We start from the raw sequence: 15,019 nt of genomic DNA, 5'->3' as shown, positions 1-15,019 counted from the left end.
AAAAAAACAACAACATTAATTTGAACAACCAACAGCTGAGTTATTTAAAATAAAGTAAGAAAAGTAAAGATCATCCAAAGAGTTAGTGGACAAGCAGTTAAGCTGAACAAAAAGTTATCAGCATTAAAATTCCCCGCAAATTTAAACTGAACGCTCTGCAGGGTGAAGAGGAATGGTGAATAAAGAAAAGACCTGAGGAAGAAATCTTAAAGGATTCAGTACACTCTCTCTCGACTGAGGGGTTGAAAATTAATCAGTGCTAATGTGATGAGAAGACGAATCAGATTCAAATATCACATACAGACAAATACATTGAACACTCATTTAACCCTTAAATGCCAGATGTATGGAATCCCCACGGAAAACGTACATTTCAAACTGCGTTACTTTTTGCAGTATACATGTAGCTGCCAGTGGCTCACTCTCAGGTGTTCGTCAGGATCCAGGCACGCAGCTGTGTTTGTTTGTGTGAAATAAGAGCTAGAAGACTTGTATGTGTTTCATCTGTGAAGTAGTATTCATTAGGAACTGTTAGGATTTTATGAAAATGTTAAAAGTATGATGGTTTTTTTCATACTGATTAGCTGAGTTCTTCTTTAGGTGAGGACGGTGAAGAGGAACAGATGTTTCAGATTGATGGTTCTCCTCCTGTTTTTCTCTGGGTTTTGGTTGTCGTAGATCTTTGCTGGGTTGGCATGTCGGATTAGAGATAGACAACAGAAAATATATGGCTGAAAGTGTGACATGTTTAAGTTTCTTTCACTGGAGTTGGCCTCCCAGATGAGGTTCAACAGATAAGGTTCTGCTCCTATAAAAACACCTCCCTTTTTCAGTATAAATATGACTGGATTGATGACCACAGTGTGCATTTTTCTCCTACCTATGTGGTTTGAGAAAAGTGTATCTCCGGCTGGAAAATGTCGTGCATGATATAATAAAAGCTCGTATTAACATTTGATTCTGTTCACTGGTTTTCTTATGGTGCACCAGACAAACGAACACGAGGATCTTTCAGAACAAACAGGTTTGTTCAGGTTTGTTCCCCCCCCTCGCAGGGGGGGGCCTCGCAGGCGGTGGGTGGCCTCCCTCCTACTTCTCCCCTCTGTGGGGTTGCCGGTGGCCTGGGTTCCGGGTTCTTCCGTGTCGGCCTCTGGTCTCGCGGGTGGCGGGGTTGCTCCCCCCCCTCTCCCACTATAGATACACTTCAGGTGGAGCTTTGTTTGGTTTATTACACATACTCACATACACACACACACACACACACACACACACACACACACACACACACACACACACACACACATATAGCCACTCAGTCACATACATATACACACACATACACAGCCACACAAACATATACATACACACACACATAGCCACAAAGACATGTGCACACACACGTACGCATACACATATACACACACACACACACACACACACACACACACACACACACACACACACACACACACACACACACACACACACACACACACACACACACACACACACACACACATACACACACATGCATGATCATATACATACACGCCTACACACACATAGACATACACACTGGCTTGTTCACCTGCATGCTGGCTCTGTAGTTTTTTGGGGTTGGGTAGCGGTAGCGGTAGCTTAGCTCAGACTGCAATCAGATCTCAAGATTTGGGTCGATTGCTGTTCGTGTTTTGGTCGGCTCCGTGCCGGTTTCGTGTTTTGTTTGTGGTTTTTTGTTGCAGATTTCCAGTGCTTGACATGTGTCTCCGTGTGTTCCTGCTTCCTGGATTGGCAGTGGATGTCGTCACCCCCCCCACCCAAAAAAAAAAAATATATATATATAATATATATAGTAATAATGCACATATATATATACATTTGGTTTCTACCTACATGGTATCAATTATTAATATGTGTGCAGACAAGGTGAAGAAAAAAAAAAAAAAAAAAAAAAAAAAAACTTAATAGGGAAATGGAAATTAACGGGAAATAGGCCAAAGTGATGCCAAAGACATTTCTTGTATATGAAAATACGCAACAGTCCAAATACACAGGACCCGGACAGAAGTACCCAAATATGTAATGGTATCCCCACAGGTATCGGCTGCCCACAGCTTTAGTTCCTGAGTCCTACAACATCACCCTGTGGCCTCGTCTCAGACCAGACCCACACTCAGGCCTTTACATTTTCACAGGTAAGAAAGAGCGATGCATATTTTCCGGGTGTCTTACAGCTGTGCCATGCTCACGACTCAAAAACTAAAGAAAAAAAAAACTACCTTTAAAAAAAATGCTTGAGACATTTTGCACAGGTATGTTTCAAATAAAGAAAGAAAGAAAGCAATTGCTGTGGGTTAAACGTAATTCGATGTCACGATTTCATCTGGTCAACAACCTTGTTACTCCTTTGTTAGATATGCGGGTTTATTGTTCTGCACATGCTTTAAGAGTTATTGAAGGGACTTTTTTTGTCCAAACTCACATGTACATGTGCGCTCTACACCGAATGACAAATCTCCCAACAGGAAGACTGTGTATAAGAGGGGTGTAGAATGAAAGTACTGACTTACCCCTAAGCCCATGTTAAAATACCTGTAAAGAGGTGGTTAAAAAGGTAGCTGTTGTACTGTATCTACAGTATGTAGCATTTTGTGAAAAGTGTGTTAAAGACACATTATTGAAGCCATGGTCAAATGTGTCTAAATCTTTAAGATAAGGCCTATGAGAAATTTTAAAGCACTAACATGCAAACCATATTTTACATTTAAGACTTTAAATGCAACTGCTGGCTTTAATTACAATTCGTCTTTTTTTTCCCCCATGTATTCATTAGGAAGATCAACTGTGCAGTTCAAATGTCTGGAGGCGACAAATCTGATCCTGATTCACTCCAACAAACTCAACTACACAAAGATGGAAGACACACACGTGGCCAGGCTCAGTGCTCCAGGTGCACACACACACACACACACACACACACACACACACACACACACACACACACACACACACACACACACACACACACACACACACGCACACACACACACACACACACACACACGCACACGCACACGCACACACACATACACAAAATCACCTGCCACAACAAGGTGTGAAAATTCTTGTCCTACCATTAAATTTACAAAATGTATTAGGAAATTAAAGCTGCAAGCAGCGATGAACGGGCCCTCGCACTCACGGCCACCGCCCCCATAAGCATATCAGAAATGACACCACCCACGACTTCCTATGTCAAACCATTCAGAAGTTATAGCAGAAAAAAGGGACAACCAATCAGAAGAAGGGGCGGGGCTAATTCAGGCCAATGAAGGTCAAGGACTCCATACAGAATCTGATGACACCACCCACGACTCTCTATGTCAAACCATTCAAAAGTTATAGCAGAAAATCGGGACAACCAATCAGAAGAAGGGGCGGGGCTAATTTTCGCCAATTATGGTCAAGGACTCAATACCGAGTCCGATGACACCACCCACGACTCTTTATGTCAAACCTTTCAAAAGTTATGGCAGAGAAAAGTATTCTAGTGGGCGCTGTTGAGCCGTTAGGCCACGCCCATTAATGCAAACCATGAAATATCAAATGTATCGACAGGCCTGGCTTTTCTTTAAGTTGCGACATGATACAGGTGTGTACCGATTTTTGTTCATGTACGTCAAACCGTATTATGGGGCTTGAGGCGCAAAGTTTTTTCTGTCTGAACCAATCAGATGAAGGGTGGGCGCGCTTTTTGCCGTCTAGCATCGCCACGGTAACGCTTTTGAAAGAGAAAAGTAATGCGTGGTGCTGGAGGATGGAGACGCACGTTTTGATGTATAACACACCTGGGTGCACGTTACGTTCGGGCCGTATTAATGACCGAAGAAATGGCATAAATTGCGCCAAAATTACACGATTAATTCAAAATGTTCAAAATGGCCGACTTCCTGTTCGGTTTCGGCCATGGCGCCAAGAGACTTTTCTTTAAGTTGTGACATGATACAGGTGTGTACCGATTTTGGTGCATGTACGTCAAACCGCATTGTGGGGCTTGAGGCACAAAGTTTTCTAGGGGGCGCTGTTGAGCCATTAGGTCCCGCCCATTAATGCAAACCATTAAATATCAAATTTTTCACCAGGCCTGGCTCAGTGTTTCGAGAGGAGGTAGTAAAACGTTAATACCTGAAGCAACAGCAGGACTGGTGTCATCACCATCACCACCTTTGAACAGCCAATATGCTTACAGTGTTTTTTCATACACATATAGTTCATACAGGAAGATAGTGTAGCCTTTGTCTCACTTGATTTGGCCTTGTATTCATATACATACTAATTGAATGATTATAGGCTATCCCATTTGTTGCCCAAATAAATCATTTCAAAATCAGTAAATAATTAAAATCAGTACTCGAGTTGTAAAAAAAAAAATCAGGGGGGATGGTGGATTTGATCATATGGGGACAGATAATTGTGCTGATTACAAATAATATAATATATTACAAATAATAGCAGTGGCCAAAACACCTGCAGAAATACTGCAGGAATGACATAGCAGCAGTTAAATGCAGCCTTCTGTAAGCTTTAAATATCCACTGGGCTTACATCAAATACATCAAAACACAACAATAAAAAACACTTTTCTGAACTTATCAATATGACTCTGTCCTCCACAGGATAAGTAACATGGATCACTGCAAAAACTCTAAATCTTAACAAGAATATTTGTCTTATTTATAGTTAAAATGTCTCATTTTAGTAAAAAAATCTCATTACACTTAAAACAAGACTCATCACTGGAAAAAACAACAATTTTCACCTGTTTCAAGTAGATTTTCACTTGTAATAAGTAGAAAAATCTGCATGTTGAACAAGATTGTTTTGCTTGTAATGAGAAGATAAATCTTGTCCCATTGGCAGATTTTTCTACTTATTTCAAGTGAACATTTACTTGAAACAGGTGAAAATTGTCAAATAAGTTATTTTTCTGGTGTTATTTTTCTGGTGATGACTCTAAATGTTGAAATAGCAGTAAAACCACATTCATTGATGAAATGACATAAGGGATGGAAAGAGGGGATGGCAGTTTTACAGGGGGATGATTTGGACCGTTTTTATTTCAGGGGGGAAATCCCCCTCATCCCCCCTCAACTCGAGTACTGATTATAATAAAGTGTCTTATAAATCAATAATTTCAAAATCTCAATCCTTATTTTTATTTAACGGCCAGGGTTTATAGGCTGCATATTTACACTGTGTAGCCTGAAAGTGAACTGCAACTTACGTGCGGACGCATCTTTGCTGTGGAGGGGGCTGAATAAATCAACCAATTTTTGACATTTGGCCGTGTCTTCATCCAGCGCCTTTTTTTTCTCTCTCCCTCTCGGCACCGCCTTGTCGAGGCAAAACCTCATTTTAACTCTCCCTCGCTGTGGAAACAGCCCCTGCTTGTAATAATGGCTGCAGCTCGAGCGGCAGAGCTGGTGGTGGGCGTGGTTTCAGCAGCGGAGGAGACCGAGGGGTGGTGTGCATTTTGGTGACGTAAAGAAAATGCACCAATTTTAACGGCTCACAGAAACCACGTGACACTGGGGGACTCTGTAAGGGTGGGGGCGAGCAGATCTTGCAGATTTTCATGGGATTTCATCTTTTCTGTGTTGGCAGGCTGAGGGGAGACCACTTTAAATATGTTAAAACAAGAAAACACGTGTTTTTCATAATAGGTCCCCCTTTAAAGATTTTCTAACAGTTTAGTTTGTTATGAACGTCAGAAGTAGTTATAACACTGCATACTTGTGAATAATTATAAACATTGAAAAACGTACTTTTATATGAAAATAACCAGAAACAGATAGCTATAACATGGTATTTATATACTGCTTTAATGAACATTATTTTTATAGCCTATAAGCTATAAATATTATTTTTCTATTTTAATAAAATTAAATGTTTTTCTCTCATTTCAATTAAAACAAATAGGAATATTATCGGTTTTAATGACAATTATTGTACATCACAGCTAATTGTAAAATATATTGATTCAATTCGATTATATACAGGAATTACAGGCTATGATAATAATAGAAAAGAAAGAAAAATGACTCAAACAAAAAAAAAAACAGTGAGTGAGACAGGCAAGACAGCGACAACCAATGCAAGTGGGATGTCAACAGTGTATACATATTTCAAAACACAGACAACAACTTCTGAGCAAGTGGTTTGTTGAGCAGATATTGGAATTAATCTCAGATATTTGCATGAGGTCACTCTCACTCTCAACTAAATAAATAAATAAATATATATATATATATAAATACAACAACACACCCCTCTCCTCTTAAAATAAATTCAAATAAACAATCAAACTTATTTCCTTATACAATTTATACAAAAACCATATGTCTTTGTAAAAGAGCATAATACAAAGTCTTTCAGAATAAATGTACGTATTTTTAACGTGTGACAGCATCCTGTATCATAACTACATCTCTGCCGTTTGTACAAACCAAACTGTGTGGAAATCGGGTAAAGAGTCTGGGAGTTATGAATGATTGTAGTCCGGGAGAAACCTTGCTCAGTAGAAATGATGCACTAAGACGCAAACAATGCCCTGTCCAAGATGGCGGCCGCATCGATCGGCGCCCGGTCCAAGATGGCGGCCGCACCCCACCCCCCCTCCCCCAAAGAGCTGCGCGCGCATTCCAAACTGCGCAGGAGCTCAACCCCTCCCCTCCCCTCCCAGTGCTGCTTCAGCAGTCTTCTCAGCGGCAGCAGTCCTGCTGGATCTGACTGAGACACAGTCTGATCACACATAAATATTCATTTAAAATCACGTCTAATGATTAGGTTTATCAAAATCACAGGACATTTTCAAAATACAGTAAACAATATACTGATGAAGTCCCATATGTCTATGACATTTATTGACAAAGACATAGCTTTTTACGTAATTAGTTCATTTTTTTAATTTTTAGAGTGACCAAGTTTTTCAAAAACAATATGTTACAGTGTATGATTTTTTACTCCTGTTGTAAGCTATCTGAAACTGTCATTTGATTTTCCTTACACAAAATCTTTGATTTTTAATTAATATTTTTCCAGAAATACAGAGTGACATAAAAATGCCAATTCCTTTCAAGAAATAACCACGATACGCGACACAGTCAACAAGGAACCTACTGCCAATCAAATGTGTCAATCGCATTAAGATTGGATAAACCAAACAGCAACTAAAGCACATAATTTGATGAAAAATGTATACCTGACCAAAAGGTGGCGCTATGGAGTTCATCCAAGATTGTCATATCCACTTGTTCAGAATGGAAGCCTGATTACATGAATTGATTTTGGGTTGATTCTGACCAATTATGTTTAAGTTACAACAACTTTTATGTTCATGGCGAGACACCGAAATTTGACAACCTCTGACAGCAACGCCCTTTGACACAAACTTACAGTTTTCTCTGTCAGTCATCGTCAATGCCTTACCTATTATCTCACCAACTTTGAGATCAAGAAACTGATCTCGTTTGGAGCACAGATGCATACTACAAGACATGACAATTCCTGGTGCCAACAGGTGGCGCTACAACCGATCCGGAATATTCCACCATAGATGGGTTCAGGCCCAACCTACAATCATGCACATACGTTTTCGACCACATCAAATAATGTATTGCTGAATTACAGCCAATTGATGTTTGATGGCGAAGCTTAAAAATGACCTCAAACTTCGCCGGATCACTACGGTCAAGCCCTCTGGCAGAAACTTAAAAGCTTCGCAATTTAGCGTCGGCCATGTGTCTAGATTGTACAAACCAAGTTGTGAGCCAATTCGATAAAATCTCTAGGAGGAGTTCGTTAAAGTACGAGGCCTGGAAATGATCAGAATTCATGAAAAATGACATTTTCTGTTCAAAATGCCGGACTTCCTGTGTAACTTAGACCATGGGTCCAAAAGACTTTTTTGTAGCTCTTTGTCTAATATAATACACACATAAAGGTCATTGCTGTAAGTCAAACCATATTGTGGGGCTCGTCAAAAAACATAAAATAGGTGGCGCTATAGAGCCCATTCTTGTGGACCCATGCCTGTCGCCCATAAAATACGTAATTTTACGCGACTCTGGAAGCGTGTGCAAAATTTGGTGAGTTTTGGAGCATTTTAAGGCCTCCAAAAAGGCAATTTATTTACGGCGAGAATAATAATAATAATAATTAAAGCTGCAAGCAGCGATGAACGGGCCCTCGCACTCACGGCCACCGCCCCCATAAGCATATCAGAAATGACACCACCCACGACTTCCTATGTCAAACCATTCAAAAGTTATAGCAGAAAAAAGGGACAACCAATCAGAAGAAGGGGCGGGGCTAATTCAGGCCAATGAAGGTCAAGGACTCCATACAGAATCTGATGACACCACCCACGACTCTCTATGTCAAACCATTCAAAAGTTATAGCAGAAAATCGGGACAACCAATCAGAAGAAGGGGCGGGGCTAATTTTCGCCAATTATGGTCAAGGACTCAATACCGAGTCCGATGACACCACCCACTACTCTTTATGTCATACCTTTCAAAAGTTATGGCAGAGAAAAGTATTCTAGTGGGCGCTGTTGAGCCGTTAGGCAACGCCCATTAATGCAAACCATGAAATATCAAATGTATCGACAGGCCTGGCTTTTCTTTAAGTTGCGACATGATACAGGTGTGTACGTCAAACCGTATTATGGGGCTTGAGGCGCAAAGTTTTTTCTGTCTGAACCAATCAGATGAAGGGTGGGCGCGCTTTTTGCCGTCTAGCATCGCCACGGTAACGCTTTTGAAAGAGAAAAGTAATGCGTGGTGTCGGAGGATGGAGACGCACGTTTTGATGTATAACACACCTGGGTGCACGTTACGTTCGGGCCGTATTAATGACCGAAGAAATGGCATAAATTGCGCCAAAATTACACGATTAATTCAAAATGTTCAAAATGGCCGACTTCCTGTTCGGTTTCGGCCATGGCGCCAAGATACTTTTCTTTAAGTTGTGACATGATACAGGTGTGTACCGATTTTGGTGCATGTACGTCAAACCGTATTGTGGGGCTTGAGGCACAAAGTTTTCTAGGGGGCGCTGTTGAGCCATTAGGTCCCGCCCATTAATGCAAACCATTAAATATCAAATTTTTCACCAGGCCTGGCTCAGTGTTTCGAGAGGAGGTAGTAAAACGTTAATACCTGAAGTAGGGGTGGGCGATATGACCTAAAATTAATATCACGGTATTTTTCATCTTTTGAACGGTGACGGTATAATATCACGGTATTTTTTGGTACGTTTTGGGAGGAGTAGCCTGTCCTGTCCCTTTATGTGAATAAGGTTAATATTTTTATATATATATATATATATATATATATATATATATATATATATATATATATATATATATATATATATATATATATATATATATAATATTTTATATATATATATATATTATATTATATTTATTTTTATTATATTATATTTTAAATATTTTGTAAACCTGTCTTAAAATGTAATACTGGACCTCGGTTGGGCTGGTTGGACAGCGGGTGGTGGAAAATTTCCCTTAATTTTAAATCCAAAACTTGACAGGTTTATGCCATGAGTATTCATATAGAGTAATCCCTTGTTTTTCGAGAGGGTTACGTTCCAAAAAGAACCCGTGATAAGTGATATTCACATAGTAGCAACCCTTTTTTTTTTATAATTATTATACAAAGCTTCAAATTGCGGAGTTCAGCACCGCCTCGCACGTATTCCACTGCTGTTCTGAGCCGCTCCATCCCGACTCGCGCTGCAGCGTCTTTTTCTTCTAAAGCCCGCGGTAAAGGTGTGTTTTTTCGAGAGAAGAACATGGTTATGGGTATTTTTTTGTCACTCCTTTTTTCTTCTGGGCAAAAAGATTCTTTTAAACCGACATTCATTAATTTTTTCTCCATCTTGAAGTGGGTGACTGGTATTCCAGCAGGTTGAAACAGCGCTCTGCGCCCTGGTGCCGTCAAAGACCCGCCCAGCTCCACTTCTGATTGGCTAGTGTTAGTTTGGTTGAGCGCCAGAGCTGCTTTCCTCTCATTCCATTGGTAGACGAATACGGTTGACTAAGACTTTTTTTTTTCTCTCAAACTTTTTTTTTTTTTTTTTTAAGCAGTCAAACTCGCACGCCGAGAAAAAAAACTCCATACGCCGGGGATCCGGCACGGTGCCGGAATACTTTAAGCCCTGTCATTTCTTACTACTCTTGTCGTAAGGTGTAGCAGCAGTAAACAGCAGTAAAAGCTGTGTAGTCTTGGGACGTGCTCCGCTGGTGCTGCTCAGCAGCACCAGCGGAGCAGCGGTCCCAGCGGGACCAGCTGCTGGTCGCACTTGCGCTCGTTTTGGCCCGGGTTGCCTCTTCATATTCACGGGCGTGCGTGTTTTTTAAGTGATGAAACAGGTTGCTTGTGTTTCCACCTCTTGCTGTCACAACACGGCAGCAAACCTTGCATATCCCCGACGTTTTTAATGCCTTATTTAGGCTTATTATTTTATAATTGATTTATTACGGTATTGACGGTATTGCAAAATCCATGTCGTGGCGCAGTTTCACACCGGTGATGACTATGACACCGGTGTACCGCCCACCCCTAACCTGAAGCAACAGCAGGACTGGTGTCATCACCATCACCACCTTTGAACAGCCAATATGCTTACAGTGTTTTTTCATACACGTATAGTTCATACAGGAAGATAGTGTAGCCTTTGTCTCACTTGATTTGGCCTTGTATTCATATACATACTAATTGAATGATTATAGGCTATCCCATTTGTTGCCCAAATAAATCATTTCAAAATCAGTAAATAATTAAAATCAGTACTCGAGTTGTAAAAAAAAAAAATCAGGGGGGATGGTGGATTTGATCATATGGGGACAGATAATTGTGCTGATTACAAATAATATAATATATTACAAATAATAGCAGTGACCAAAACACCTGCAGAAATACTGCAGGAATGACATAGCAGCAGTTAAATGCAGCCTTCTGTAAGCTTTAAATATCCACTGGGCTTACATAAAATACATCAAAACACAACAATAAAAAACACTTTTCTGAACTTATCAATATGACTCTGTCCTTCACAGGATAAGTAACACGGATCACTGCAAAAACTCTTAACAAGACACTCAAAAATCTTAACAAGAATATTTGTCTTATTTCTAGTTAAAATGTCTCATTTTACTAAAAAAATCTCATTACACTTAAAACAAGACTCATCACTGGAAAAAACAACAATTTTCACCTGTTTCAAGTAGATTTTCACTTGAAATAAGTAGAAAAATCTGCATGTGGAACAAGATTGCTTTGCTTGTAATGAGAAGATAAATCTTGTCCCATTGGCAGATTTTTCTACTTATTTCAAGTGAACATTTACTTGAAACAGGTGAAAATTGTCAAATAAGTTATTTTTCTGGTGTTATCTTTCTGGTGATGACTCTAAATGTTGAAATAGCAGTAAAACCACATTCATTGATGAAATGACATAAGGGATGGAAAGGGGGGATGGCAGTTTTACAGGGGGGATGATTTGGACCGTTTTTATTTCAGGGGGGAAATCCCCCTCATCCCCCCTCAACTCGAGTACTGATTATAATAAAGTGTCTTATAAATCAATAATTTTAAAATCTCAATCCTTATTTTTATTTAACGGCCAGGGTTTATAGGCTGCATATTTACACTGTGTAGCCTGAAAGTGAACTGCAACTTACGTGCGGACGCATCTTTGCTGTGGAGGGGGCTGAATAAATCAACCAATTTTTGACATTTGGCCGTGTCTTCCTCCAGCGCCTTTTTTTTCTCTCTCCCTCTCGGCACCGCCTTGTCGAGGCAAAACCTCATTTTAACTCTCCCTCGCTGTGGAAACAGCCCCTGCTTGTAATAATGGCTGCAGCTCGAGCGGCAGAGCTGGTGGTGGGCGTGGTTTCAGCAGCGGAGGAGACCGAGGGGTGGTGTGCATTTTGGTGACGTAAAGAAAATGCACCAATCTTAACGGCTCACAGAAACCACGTGACACTGGGGGACTCTGTAAGGGTGGGGGCGAGCAGACCTTGCAGATTTTCATGGGATTTCATCTTTTCTGTGTTGGCAGGCTGATATGGAGGATTTTTTGTGCCAAAATTAAATAAATAAATACATCATTAATTAATTAAATTGGGAATTAAATATATCATTAATGAATTAAATGTGTAATTAATTAATTAAAATTAGAATGAAATATGTCATTAATTAATTAAAATACAATTCATTTTAAGTAAAAATATATATTTATTGTTTCAGCATTTAATTAATTAATGACACATTTAATTAATGATTTCGTGTTGCGTGTGAATCATGAAATGTAAAACTGCATTTAATTAATTAATGACACATTTAATTAATGATTTCGTGTTGCTGAATCATGAAATGTAAATGTAAAACTGTCAGTTTCACTCGTCAAACTCAGTGGGCGGAGCTAACGCAAATCTAGTGGAATCCACTGCTTTGGTCTGTACGGAGCCCTGGAGGTGACATGGAAATTATTATTGTTATCTCGTGCGCACAACTTTTTATCTCGCGCGTGCGACTTACTGTATCTCGTGCGCACGACTTATTATCTCATGCCATTCACTTCAACATATACAGCTATTGATGCCAAGCATTTATCTAGTCGTCGAAGTCCGATCTCGGGAAACTGGCTTCACAAACGACGTTTTAAAAGTGGAACTATTTCCAGAGGCGGAGTTGACACAAAGTGCTTCGACATTGTCACGTGAGCGTGCTGGACCAATCAGAGTGGCCGCTGGTCCAAGATCGCTGCCTATAGTGCTGATTTTATTTGTAGAAATAAGCTTTAAATTGCACTAAAATGACTACAAACAATGTTATATGTAAACGAAAATTAATCTGAATTATAAACCTAAGAGACCTGCTGAAACAGTGATAATTCTGTCATTAGATAGAACATTAGACAGTGATGATTCTGTCATAGGGGTTCTCCCTAAGATGGAAATATAATACCCATATGCTCAAAACCTATGTTAAACCTGCAATAATAACATGTTTTCTATTTTATATTTTAATAGAGTTGTATTATAGTTATTATATTATATTATATATATATATATATATATATATATATATATATATATATATATATATATATATATATATATATATATATATATTGTAATATTTCTGGTTCGTTTTGTTAACTCTGAGCTTTGTTGGTTGGTTTGTTAGTTTGCTGGTGGTTTTGTCCTGAACACCTTTCTCTGTTTCTCATTTTGCTGGTACGCCGGGTCCCTCTGCCGAGACACAACTTTTGCTGTATGCGTTCATTGTTATGTCTAAAAATGATGCGCAGTGCCGACCCAATCAGAAACGGTACAGATATTTTGGGATTTTTTTAATATATATAAAAAAAATACATGACTTCACACAATACACGCGCTGGGTGACGCCTCCGCTCCGACGTCGTTGTTACGGCAACCCGTCAGATCAGTCAATGGAATGGCCCAGTCTGAACAGAGCCAGATCCGATATGGACACTTGCTAAAAACAGTGTGGACAGTCAGCCCTGAAAATCGGATATGAGAAGGAATCAGATATGAATCAGATTTGCCTGCAGTCTGAACGTGGCCCTAGTTTATCGGAATGTGTCCCGAAGCCCTGCAACAATCCATTATGTGGATTCGATTTGCCTTGACTTGATGTGCAGGGGAACCAATCAGGTGTTTGGAATCCGCCCACTGAGTTTGACGAGTGAAACTGACAGTTTTACATTTACATTTCATGATTCAGCAACACAAAATCATTAATTAAATGTGTCAATAATTAATTAAATGCAGTTTTACATTTCATGATTCACACGCAACACGAAATCATTAATTAAATGTGTCATTAATTAATTAAATGCTGAAACAATAAATATATATTTTTACTTAAAATGAATTGTATTTTAATTAATTAATGACATATTTCATTCTAATTTTAATTAATTAATGACACATTTAATTAATTAATGATATATTTAATTCCCAATTTAATAATTAATGATGTATTTATTTATTTAATTTTGGCACAAAAAATCCTCCATAGGCTGAGGGGAGACCACTTTAAATATGTTAAAACAAGAAAACACGTGTTTTTCATAATAGGTCCCCCTTTAAAGATTTTCTAACAGTTTAGTTTGTTATGAACGTCAGAGATGTAGTTATAACACTGCATACTTGTGAATAATTATAAACATTGAAAAACGTACTTTTATATGAAAATAACCAGAAACAGATAGCTATAACATGGTATTTATATACTGCTTTAATGAACATTATTTTTATAGCCTATAAGCTATAAATATTATTTTTCTATTTTAATAAAATTAAATGTTTTTCTCTCATTTCAATTAAAACAAATAGGAATATTATCGGTTTTAATGACAATTATTGTACATCACATAATTGTAAAATACATTGATTCAATTCGATTATATACAGGAATTACAGGCTATGATAATAATAGAAAAGAAAGAAAAATGACTCAAACAAAAAAAAAAAAAACAGTGAGTGAGACAGGCAAGACAGCGACAACCAATGCAAGTGGGATGTCAACAGTGTATACATATTTCAAAACACAGACAACAACTTCTGAGCAAGTGGTTTGTTGAGCAGATATTGGAATTAATCTCAGATATTTGCATGAGGTCACTCTCACTCTCAACTAAATAAATAAATAAATATATATATATATATATAAATACAACAACACACCCGTCTCCTCTTAAAATAAATTCAAATAAACAATCAAACTTATTTCCTTATACAATTTATACAAAAACCATATGTCTTTGTAAAAGAGCATAATACAAAGTCTTTCAGAATAAATGTACGTATTTTTAACGTGTGACAGCATCCTGTATCATAACTACATCTCTGCCGTTTGTACAAACCAAACTGTGTGGAAATCGGGTAAAGAGTCTGGG

The 15,019-nt window shown here is 38.7% G+C and overlaps 1 protein-coding gene across 1 annotated transcript in view; it reads left to right on the top strand.

Moving 5' to 3' along the window:
- Positions 1-15,019, top strand: part of LOC133444399 (aminopeptidase N-like) — a 45,010-nt gene that overhangs the window by 5,143 nt on the left and 24,848 nt on the right. The window contains exons 2-3 of the mRNA XM_061722160.1: positions 2,098-2,195; positions 2,834-2,950. Coding sequence (XP_061578144.1) covers positions 2,098-2,195; positions 2,834-2,950 — 215 coding nt within the window. The remainder of the gene's footprint in view (positions 1-2,097; positions 2,196-2,833; positions 2,951-15,019) is intronic.

This window comes from Cololabis saira, chromosome 5 (genome assembly GCF_033807715.1).
Source record: "Cololabis saira isolate AMF1-May2022 chromosome 5, fColSai1.1, whole genome shotgun sequence".
In the NCBI taxonomy this organism is placed as follows: Eukaryota; Metazoa; Chordata; class Actinopteri; order Beloniformes; family Belonidae; genus Cololabis; species Cololabis saira.
Note: the sequence above shows the minus strand (reverse complement) of the source record. Positions and strands in the feature narration are given on the sequence as shown.